A 12,665-nucleotide genomic window follows, 5' to 3' on the forward strand; every position below is an offset into this window, starting at 1 on the left:
TGCACAAACTTTTTCTAAAGACTGGCATGACTGACCTCCAAAAGCACCTTATAAACTAAAGGAACTTTACAAAAGAAGGAACTGGGTCATGGCTGATAGAAGACATAAAAGTATGCATATATGGGTGGGTTTGGGTGTGGATATATACAGATAGATGCATAATGCAAAATATAACTTTACTAGAGTATCATTTTTAACACTCACCTGTTGTCGATCTTCACAACCAGGTTAGGGTTGTCTATAATTCCTGGATTAGCAGCAAAGTCACTGTATGTTACAACGTGTTTCATGAACTTGTCTGCAATACAAAAATATAACTATAAAGTTTACCAACAGACTTACGAGGGACTACTTTTGTACATATTACTATCTTTTGACAACCTAGGGTCAAGATCACAACATCTAACAAAGAACCTCAGACTGATAAAATGGCACTCTGCTACTTTGGAACAAATAAAAGCAACATTCCCAAACTGGAAGTAGGAGTCATAAGACTAAAGTGTAGTGTCAGTGAGGGAGGCAGACATTTCACACTTTATTCCAATCAGAATTTACCAAACTACTTTTAAATGGATTCAAGAAAAATTACCGATTGCATATTTACTCCATAAACAAATTGCAAGATTGTGCACAGTGTCCCCTGTTAATGACCAGCCTGAAGGTACCAAAGGGTCTGCAAAATTTTTAGGAGGGGCAGGTCCTGCTTGATGCTGCGGCAATGTTTTAGTGTCTCAGTACAAGACATGTGCATCGCTGTCATTGACTGTACTAAGCAGTCTTCAAAAATCTCCATAAAATTCAGTACAAACAGATGCATATTCTTGAGATACCTTACAAATGATTTATCAGTGCTTGAGCCAGTAACGCGGGCACACACAAAATATTCTACTACATAACTGCGCCTTTGCATCTCTGACAAATTATTTCTAACTTAGCTGATCTACATGGGGATCCTACTCACTGGGTTTACAACTGAGATATCTTTCCTTCCACTTCAGTTTGTTTTTTTCTCCTACTATTAAGGACAAATTCTGAGATATCAACATATTTGTGATGTCAAGCAACACAGAAGCATAATGGCCCAGCTGCTTGCTAACAACTGAGCAAGCACATTTCTTACTAATACAGATTTGGCATCTACACTGTTAAATTTAAAAGATATATAAAACACATGCTTATTAGAATTACAGGGAATTCCAAAAACAGCTAATGGATGAAGGAGCAGTCTAGACAAACTGAACAGTGGAAGGGTGTTTATGACATAGGTCTGAGGTCCTTTGTCTTCTTGGAAGAAAGGAGACATTTTAGTTGTGTTTCACCTGGGTAGCCATTTTTACCTCACATTTGGCTTTGGTTGATTTGATCAGGAATCCGGAAGTTCAAAGCGCATTTTTGTTTTTTTGAAAATTACATTTATTTGTGTGTGATAAGTTTTTTTCTTTTCTTTACAGAACATGTTTAGATATGGAAGGCATTTTCTAACCTGCTGGTCAAATTACCTGCTTAGCTTCTTCCCATTCTATCGCTTCCAGTTTATTTGTTCCCAGTAACAATGCTGTTTTTGTTTCCTCCAACTACATCCTGTCATCTCTTGCCAGTTTTCAGTTTGCCTAGCTGTATGTACTCCTGTTGGAAAAACATCTTTTATCTACTCTTACTCGTTTAGCCTTTATAATGTTAATGTTACAAGTCACTTTACATGCATCACATACATATCTATATCTCTATAATCTATATATCTCTATATCTAATCTCTCTCTCTCTCTCTCTCTCTATATATATATATATATATATATATATATATATATATATATATATGTATACATACACACACACACATCTGTATAGCTGTTTCTATCATCTCCAAAAACATTCCCTCTCTCCCCATTCCTTGAACTTCTACCTTGCTCCACTTAGTGTTAAGAAGGTGGCTTGTAGACTGAAGTCTCAACATCTCTCTTCCTCTTATTGATTTTATTTTTTTTAAATATAATTTTTTGCTTGGTCTCTTCACACATATGCTTAGCTGCTAATGCATAGTCCCTTGTAATCCACAGGCCTAAATACTTCATATTTTCATGTCCCCATAAATAAGTCTATTGTTGAATGAATCCATGCATAGGTATACAATTTACTGCTACAGCCTTCATTTTACACAAAGAAAACAAGTGAATCCACAACACCCTAATTTCAGATTCAGGATTTCCAAGTGCATGATGAACTTTTGCAGACAAAGCTAGCATTCTTAAACTACCACACAAACTTCATCCTGAATTAAGTCCCTTATCTGTTTTAGCTAAAGGTTCCAAATATTTAGCAAACAGGACATGGGAAGAGAGAGATTCCTGTTGGTTTCTCTTTTCAAACTCAAGCTGACAATCAAGGCCTCCTTTATTTTTCACCTCTAATCCAGCATATATTAACACTTTAATTGCGTCCAAACTCAACAATGGAAATTTTTATATTCTAATTCCCTCAGAATAATCACTGTATTATAATTATCAAATGTTTGTACTCATTCCACAAAACCACACTGAATCATATCTATCAGCTTTGGTAAAATTTTTGAATCTCTCTAAACTAATATAGATAAACATTTTGTAATCAAGATATAGAAATCAAAACTTGTCTATATGAAGCAGGATCTGCAGAAGCCTTGACCATCAGTGTTGTCTTACAAATTGCAGGCACCCGCCTTTCAAAATATTATACAGGGCTTTCAAATCTTCAACTTCCTTCCTCCTAACTTCCAAATTTTTATAGGAATTCCTTCAATTCCTTGAGATTTCCCTGTTTCTTGGTTATGCAACATATTTTTGCTATTTGTCCTTTATTGTGATTGTTAACGGCAGAGTTTCCACTTTATAAAGCTTTAGAATATCTAACGAATCTAAAAATGCTTTCAATTCTCTCTCTCTCTGATTTCCACACACCTCTGCAATAAACAGATTTTTATAAATGTGTTAAAATATCTATCTGCTAAACATTTATATGCTCTGGAATTATAAAAAAAAAAACAAAAAAAAACCAAAGGTTTTAACTGCAGTTTTCCTAAACTCAAACATTGTCCAAATTTTGCTCTTAGCGGTCTGGGAAAACTACTCGTGTACCAATACACTTATCCAACATTTCCTAGAATTCATTAATTCAAGTGCCCTGGACCAGCTCTTTCCTACCCCCACTAGACCGTGGGAACATCCTTGACTTGGACATTACTAACATGGTTGACCATTGCTCTAAAGCAATAGTCAACTCCTCCCTGGTAAGAGCAGACTACAAACTAATCACCTTGGAAATCCAACCCCCCTCCCCCGCAGAGGTAGCCACCATGAAAAAATTCTCCAAAGCTAAATTTGGGCTCCTAAAAACAGAGGTGGCTAACTTCACTGCACCCATGCAAATGGAGAATAGTTGCATGACCACCGAATCATACACCAATGCACTGTATGAACACGTACACAGATGCATGGATCTTGCCATACCTAATAGAACCAAGACACTCTCCTCCAAAAAAAGAAAGCCAATCTGGTGGTCCCCTGCCATAAACAAACTCTACAACAGGAGGAGGAAACTGATGTGGAATAAGGTGAAGTCCCAAGACTGGAAAAACTCCCTTATCAGTCTCAACAAAAAGTTGAGATCCCTCATCAAACCCTCTAAAGCTAGCTATGAAAACAGAATTGCAGCAGGTAGTAAAGACAACCACAAGGCCTTCTACAGTTATGTAAAGAATCTCCACGGCAATACCCAGACTTGCTCTGAGCTACTGCACAATGGTACCTCCTATACCGAGCCAACAGATATTGCCAATATACTGGCCGAGAGATTCAGTGCCAACTTTACCCCCCACAAAGAACCAGTCACAATACCAGTAGACTGCCAGGCACCCAGTATTACTGTTGCACAGGTTAAAACAGCACTGTCCAAGGCCAAGAATACAGCTTCTATGGGACCTGACAATATCCCTGGCTGTGTTCTACATGAACTACAGAGTCAACTGGCACCTCACCTGAGTGACCTGTTCAATCACAGCCTCACTTCAGGCTTTGTCCCTACCAAATGGCACATTGCTAGAGCCATCCCTCTCCACAAAGCAGAAGCGACTACACACCCTGGGAAGTATCTCTCCATTAGCCTGACCTGATGAGTCTGATATGCAAAGCTATGGAACACATCATGATGGACCTAATAAACAAGGATATAGGGAATCTCCAAACTCTGGATTCCACACAGTTTGGTTTTGTGAATGGTAGATCATGCCTGCTCAACTTCTGAGTCTGTCATCAGAGCTGTGGATGAAGGCAAGGTGGATCATACAGCCTACCTTGATCTGGCCAAAGCCTTTGATACCATTCCCCACTCAGGAATCCTAGAACAACTCACTAAGCTAGGCATCAACCCCTAGATCACTAGGTGGGTTGCAAACTGGCACACAGTTAGAAGCCACAGTGTGAAAGTCACTGACTCAAAATCAGACTGCCAACCAGTCATGAGTGGAGTCGCACAGAGTTCAGTCCTGGGTTCTCTCCTGTTTGATATTTACTTCTCTGAAGTCCAGGCCAACATGAAGGGACTCTGGCTGATCACGTTCGCAGACGATTGCAAGTTGGGAGCTATTACTAACTCCCCAAGTGATGTCGACATCCTACAGAAAGGCCTTACTGAGACGAACAACTGGTGTCAGAACTATGGCCTTAAGCTCAATGCCAAAAAATGTGTTATCCTCTTTGGGAAAAACCTAGTTCCCATGAATTACCACATCGATGGTAGTCCACTGAACACAGAAGGCGTTATAACAGATCTGGGAACACAGGCTGACAGCAACCTCTCTTTTTACCACCACATTGCCACTATGGTCAGAAAGTCCTTCTATGTGGCACATCTCATTAAGGGTTTTGTATCTAGGAAGAAAGAGGTCATTGTCTCCCTCTACTCTTCCCTCATTAGGCAATCTGAGTACAATGCCCCATTTGGCATGTACCTCACTAAACACCTGCAACAACTGGAGAGACCACAAAATACCTCACAGAGAGGATCCTAGGCCTTAAACATTTGTCCTATATGAACAGACTCAAAAAACTCCAACTATTCTCCATCTCATATCACCTACTTCGAAATGATCTCTGCTTGACTTACAAAGCCATGTCTGACCCAGCTCTGTTAGAAATGCTACATCTAAAGAAATCCCAATCCCTCCACACCACACACTCCACAGACCTCAACCTCATTACCACAATCAACAGAACGTGCTGGAGGGACAGGTTCATAACCCAGAGACTGCCCATCCTATGGAACAGACTTCCCATACATGTCAAGCAGAGCACCTCACTGGCCCTCTTCAACAGAGATCTTGATGACTGGATGGGAAATAGAAAATTCATCCTAGGGATCACTCCAGTGGCTTTACTTGACAGAGGCATTGGGAACAAAGTTCGGGCGGGTGGCACAATGCCAGGGTAATCCTATGGGCTAGGCTTACAAAGGATCCAGGGCCATTAGCCTAGTACACACCTATGAACCTATGAATTAATCCTCTTGTTGATCTGTAAGCCACCCCCTACTCTGCAACATTTTAATTTTAGCCAAACCTTCTAAATAGTCTTTTGTCACTTTTCTCCCACCTCTTTCTATGTTAATTTTATAATACTTTTAAAATTCTTCATTTTATGACAAGGCCCAGCCCATTCCTCTGAAATGATTTCTATCTGCAGGAGATTTATTTATTACCATTTCCTTATAAATTCCTTTTTTTTTTAAACAGATTGGGAAAATGCCAATACTTCTCTTTTACTTTACTTTCTTGTATCTTTATCTCAGCTCTTATAGGTGCAAGGTTGGATACTGTTTTTGAATGGCCTCAACACTTCAACATTGTTTCTGTACAGCCTAACCCAGTTATTGTATCTTAGTGCATATTATATAAATTCCCATGAACAGCTGTTCCTGAAATGGCACCCTTGATAATACATAATTATATACTTCATTAAAAATCCACCTTCTCTAGTTGTATTTCCATTCTACGCTTCCTGACATCTTCAACATTACAAACAAAGCTCCAGTCACTACCTAGAAATAAAACATTTTGCTGGTAAATGCTTATTTCTCCTATAACCCTTTTAAGATCCAAAAACTGCAGGTTTAGGGCAAATACACACACACACCAAGTTACGTCTCCCTCCCAGTATCCCTTCACTGCCACAAATTATTCATTATTGTATTTTTTTCCCTTTTGTACCACAGCTGGTGAACCGCCTATCAACATATTAACACCCCTTTTCATTTGGCTCTGATATTCTACAGGAAATCTTCACTGAAATCCACTTTTTATCAAACACTTATTTTCATTTCTATCCATATTTGTCACCCGCAACAAAAGTTGCTGCGTACTACAGTTCTTAACACAGTTCGCTGCTGTCTGCTTTTTCTGCGTCTATAACGCCATTTACATTCTATGTTAAAATTGACAAAGCAACCATTCTGCTTCTGGTACATATACTGTTCGTACTAACAGCTTATGCATTCTCTTAACACTTGTTAAATATGACTTTTGCTTAATTGCAGTTTCACCACATCTGTTTGGGCTTATATCATTCAATTCACTACACCCTTACACAAATCCCTTAGGAAAGAGAATAAAAGAAAAACTATATACAATGGAAAAAAACAGCTGCCTCAGCTTATCCATAGCAGCAACCTATATTGCTACTCATACAAAAGATGCATTTGCTAGTTACTTGGACACAGAAACGTTGCTATTTTTTTTCTTTAAACAAGAAACATCTTTATTAAATTACCACTTATGACATAGGAGGCAATCAAATTTATATAAATGAAAAACCATACTGACATGTTTAGTTACAAACACTATACATCACCTATAATCTATACAGTACTATACATCACCTATAATCTATACAGTCGTCAGTCAAACATTACATAGTTCATTCAAATCCTGCCTTTTTTTAAACTGCATTCATCCTCCAAAAAAATTATTCTGCATGCATTGTTCCCACAGTTCCCATATTTTCCATGTAATTTACTCCTACCCTTTTCTAAATATACTATTTCCAATTTTATCTGTTACTATACTCACTACTTTTAGTGCAGTTGGTTTAGACATAGATTTCTATTTTCCAGTAATTTTTTGGCAGCCACCATAATTCAACTCAGCAAAGCCCTACTATGTCTAGGCAATTCTGATTCTGTATCATAGCTCAAAAAATAATTTCCTTAGTTATACCAATTTTCTCATCCAGTACTTCTGCTGCATTAGTCCGCAGGGAATTTTTAAAGTCTACCAACTCATTACACTCCAAAAAATGTTCCCAATTACCTCTCTTCCCCATCACACCTCCAACATTTGATATCTACCCACAACAACAATTATCTGGAGTCTACTTGTGTTATAAAAATACCTAAGTAAACACTCAAAGATCCTAAATCTTCTAGACTTTATTGCACATTTGTGAGTCATACATTTCTATCTACACACACATATATACACACACACACACACATATATACATATATATATATATATATACACACACACACACACACATACACACACATGCCAACGCGCATACATACCAATATCATTAATTTGTAAATTGCTTATCTAATCTATCTTCCCAATCCTTTATAACCTCCTATGATTGATTCTTATAGTTAACATGTAATATTTTATATGTTCTACTAATAACCCATTTTTAACAGCAGGTTCTGTTCTAGATTCTACTAAAACCTCTACCAGTGTTGGTCTTTTACTTAGGATCCCCCTTTTTCTTTCTCTTCGCCTATACTTTGACATCAATCCTGTATAGGTAAGGCAATCTCTAGCCTGCCGTCCAAATAAATTCTTGGGCTCTTCCCATTCTATTACCTCTCCCTCTGTAATTATCTGCTCCCAATACATTGGGTCATTTGCCAGTTTTCTCCAGTAAATTCCAGTCCACTCTTGCCTGCTGTATGCATCCTTAATTGCAGTCATCCTTAGCAGAATCTCCCTTCTCCATTCCTGGGTTGGCTTAGTTCTTTGAATACTTTTTGCTACTTTATGAATACAGTATTCTGTGTGGTTATTGTCATTCTCATTAAGGATGTGAATCCAATCCCAGTCTTTACTTGGTTCTTGAGCTTCCCCCCATTTCACCTTTCCACTTTGAATTACAAATGTCTGCTTGTGCTATACATAGGAGCCTTAACTGTGTAGATCTGAAATACCCCTTCAAATCGGGTAATCCCAAGCCATCTTGTTCTACTGGAAGGATCAGCATATGCCATTTCAGTCTTACCATCTTCCCACCCAGATAAAATATTTCAACTCTATTAATTATTCTTCCAGTTGATAAAAATATGCCTGACCTGTGTATAAAAATAAAGGGACTAAAAACATTTTGACTGCTTGTATCTTTCTGTCTATATCCATAAATCAGAGCTTCCAATTTCTCAGTTTTTATATGATTTATTTTAGTCTCTTCTCACATATCATTAGCAGTCATAAAATAATCCTTTTTGATTCATACTCCTAAGTACTTCATTTTATCATGTTCCCATAAATATGGGTATTGCTGAACCAACTTGTGTGTTGGTACTTAGTTTACAGCTAGTGCATTTGTTTTATCTTCATTAATTCTGTATCCTGAAAAAAAATGAAACTGTCTCAAAATGTTCCACAATGCTGAAATTTCCTTTTCTGGTTTCATCGGGTATAAAATATCATCAACTGCAAATAAAACTAGCTTTTCTTGAGTACCATACCACTTACATCCATGAATTTCTGAGCCCCTTATTTTCTTTGTCAATGGTTCTAAATATAATGCAAATAAAGGGAAAGAGGACACCCCTGCCTGGTTCCTTTGCTGAAACAGAACTGAGAGACAAACTTACCAACGTTAATGTTCACCTCTGATCCCTCATCTATTCTCCCAGTCAACCTTATAACTTTATCAGAGAATGCAAATGCTTTCATTGCTCTACTCAACGTCCCAGCCTAATCTGTTGAATGCTTTCTCTGTATCGAGACCCAACATTACTGGTATTTTCCTACATTCTGCTTCCTTCTGGATCATCATCAATCTATTAATGATGTAAAACGTTTGCCTTCCCGCCACAAAATCACCTAAATCCATATCTATCAATTTCAGCATAACCTTTGCCATTCTTTTAGCCATTACAAACAAACACTTGATAATCATGGCTTAGAATTGAAATGGACGTGTACGAAGCTAGATCTGATGGGACTATCATCTTTAGGTATTACAGCCACCACTGCTTTCTTTCACGATGTTGGTGCTTCTCCTCCCCTTAAAATACTGTTAAACAAAACCTTCTAGATCTTTATTAGTTTCTTCCCTCATAGCTTCCAAACTTCCACAGGAAAACCATCTATTCCTGGGAACTTTCCATAGATTAGTTATACATCACCATTTTTATCACATCTACTATCTTAACTTTTAGTAACTGAGCCTCATCTACCTCTAACCTATCCAATTCTTCCATAAGCATTTCCATTTATACCTTTTCTTGATTTCCATATTTCTGAACTTTATACTGATTTTCATAAAATGCCCAAATATTTCTAGTACCTCTACAGGATCTCTGGTTATCTTCCTTATTATAGGCTCTGTACGCTTGGTGAGAGGCAAAAGAATGTAGGAAAGGGTGAGGAGTTGTGATAAAAGCTTTTCTGCTTTAGAGTTATCAAAAACAGTTGTTTAACAGCAGTCCTTTTAAACTCATGCATATTATTGAAGGTAATCCCTTACTTTGTGTTTAGCATTCTGCAATTGCTCTTCTTGTTCTATGAGATTCCCCCTACTCTACAATAATATAACCTTTGTCAGTCCATCTAAATAATTATTGTTACATTGTTATTTAATTCTGCCCTCCCAAGTGTAGAAAAATTAAAGTTATTTACTCACCATAACTATGTACCTGTGTTGTCCATTTTCATTCTTCAACATATGGGTAACGGATAGGACCTCAGATCCAACTCAGCCACATTCCTCCCTCTAACCATAATGCCCTAGTCAGCCTACAATATCTTTCTCAAGACTGAGTTTACCGCCTTACAGATCCTGAAATATTGTAGGAAAATGGATATAACAGTAGTGCTACAGCTCAACCTGGAACAAGAAGTTCCAAAAATGTCCATCCAGATCACTTAAGAAGATGACAGGAAGGGGGAAGGAGGGAGGGGAGTTGAAGAATTAAAATGGACAACACAGACACACAGTTATGGTGAGTACATAACTTTAATATCTGCTGTTGTCCTTTTCATTTTTCCTCAACTAGTTCTCAGGAATGTGAATACTGGGTGGTCCTTATGGAAGGATATTCCGGAGAACTGCCAAATCAAAAGCAGTTCTACTTCTAGAAGTCTAGTCTGTGATGAGCAATAAAGGTACAGGCATTAGACTAGGTAGCTGCTCAACAAGTATTCTCAATGGACGTTCTAGACCAGAAGGTAGAAGTGGCGGCCATGAATCTAGTTGAATCTGCCTTAGGACATTCTGGTAGGGAGAGACTTTGCTGGGAATATACAAAAGACATGCAATTATAGTAATCCATTTGGCTAAGGCAACTTTATAAATTAGTGATCCCAGTCATGCAATGAGGAGGAGACAAACTGGTCTGTTTTCCCGATATCCTTTTCCCTGTATAAATAGAAACTTAGTTGTCTATGTACATCTAAAAGATATACCATGTATTCTCCCTTATTTGTAAAATTAGGGAAGAAGACTAGCAAATGAATTGTCTCACTGATGTTCAATTCAGAGGCTACTTTTAGTAAGAAGGATGGATTAGTTCATAAGATAACTATCTTTGTGAAAAACAATGTAACGAGATTTGTATGACAGAGCCTGGAGTTCGGAAATTCTCCTTGCAGATGTAATAGCAACTAAAAATGTTGTTTCCCCAAGACAAAGTTTAAATCAGTTTTGGCTGAAGGTTCAAAAGGGGTTTTAAAGGTCATTGTGTCTATCCCTGAAGTATGACTGTCAAATCCCAAGGAGGTAACAGGTCTTTCAGTGGAGGCCTGAGTAAAAAGCTGCCCTTTAGGAAAGCCTTACACAATTTGGAAGATAAAGAAGATTTTTCTCCTGAATGAAAATTTGATATGCTAATTGTACTTTGACTGTAGAAAAACTAGCACCTTCCTGAAAAAGAGAAGATAAGAACTCCACTAGCTGAAAAATAGGAGCAGAAAAAGAGAAGCTAAGAACTCCAGTACCTGAAAAATAGGAGTAAAAGGGTAAATTTCTTTAAGGGTCCAAATTGAGAATCTTTTCCATTTACTCCTGTAAATCTTCCTAGTAAAAGCTTTCTGAGAAGATAAAAGAATATGACAAATGGGGAGGAAAGCCTGGGCTGTCTAGCTATTAATGGAATTGGAGAAACCATGTGGCTAGTTTGAGGCCTGGAACATTGGGATGCTTCATCCCAGAGGGATGCGAGAGAAGTTCTGGACTGGAGTCCAGTATCCATGGAGGATAACGAGATGAAACCAAAGGAAGGGGAATCACACTTGGTGAAGCCAAAAGGGGGCAAGGAGGATAACAGAGCTCTTTAACAGACTGGCTTTCTGTGAAAAAATTTGAATCAGGGGTACTGGAGGATATGCATAAAGGAGACCAGAGGGGATCAAGGCAAAATATCTGGTGCATTTGTTGTGGGGAGGTGCAAAGAGATTGCAGCAAAGTTGGCCACAGTGACAGAAAATCTTCTCTGCCACTGACTGATTGAGAGACCAACAGTGAGGCATCAGAATGGACTTGATGATTCTAGTAGTCTGAATTTACCTGGAATATGCATTACCACTAAAGAGCAGTTGGAAGAGACTGCCATCTGCCACAATCACAGCTTCTTGACAAAAGGGATAAGATTGGCTTCCCCTTGTTGGATGATGTACCAGAATACAGGCAAGTTGTTGCTTTGAATCACAACAGTCCCTAGAGGGAGAACATCTTTAAATGCCTACAACACTAATAAGACTGCTCTTATCTCTAGAACAACGATGTGTGACTTGGTCTTGAGGGGCAATGGGCCTTGGACCGTACTTCCCAAGAAATTATCCTACCCAGAGTTGGGAAAAGTCTGATCACCATGGCCACTGGAGAAGACATAACGAAGGGGCATCCCAGGTAAATGTCAGACTGGATTTACCAACGAAAATGGTTTCTGCCTAGCCCAGTAAATTTGACTTGGAAGGACAAAGGATGTTGTAGACTATACCATCAAACAGCTAGAGTCCATTGGAGAGCATGCATATAGAAACATGCTAATGGAATTAATACTACAGCCCCTGCCATTGAACCTAGAGCTTGAAGAATAAGTCTGGCTGTGGGGAGCAGGATGAACAAGGATATGCTGAACCTGGAACCCGACTTTCTACAACAGGAGCAGGCAGAGAAGCAACCAGATTTATTATGTTTAACTGGGCACCAATGATATCTAGGCTCTGTACTGGCTGTAGTTTGGATTTGGAGATGTTAACTGTAATGCCAAGTGTTTGACAAAGCTGGAGCAAATAGCCCCTGAACTGTTCTAGGAGATGCCTGGTTGGGGAGGGTGAGGAGCCAGTCATCTAAATATGGAAACACTCAGAATCTTAGCAGTCTCATGTGAGCTGCTACCACTGACATACACTTGGTAAACACCCT

General features: G+C 38.5%; 1 protein-coding gene across 1 annotated transcript in view; it reads right to left on the minus strand.

Annotated features, from left to right (window-relative positions):
- Positions 1–12,665, minus strand: part of LPIN2 (lipin 2) — a 1,688,564-nt gene that overhangs the window by 969,881 nt on the left and 706,018 nt on the right. The window contains exon 9 of the mRNA XM_044065902.1: positions 205–298. Within this exon, the coding sequence (XP_043921837.1) occupies positions 205–298 (94 nt within the window). The remainder of the gene's footprint in view (positions 1–204; positions 299–12,665) is intronic.

This window comes from Protopterus annectens, chromosome 3.part0 (assembly GCF_019279795.1).
Source record: "Protopterus annectens isolate FY-2018-M chromosome 3.part0, PAN1.0, whole genome shotgun sequence".
NCBI classification, from domain to species: domain Eukaryota; kingdom Metazoa; phylum Chordata; order Ceratodontiformes; family Protopteridae; genus Protopterus; species Protopterus annectens.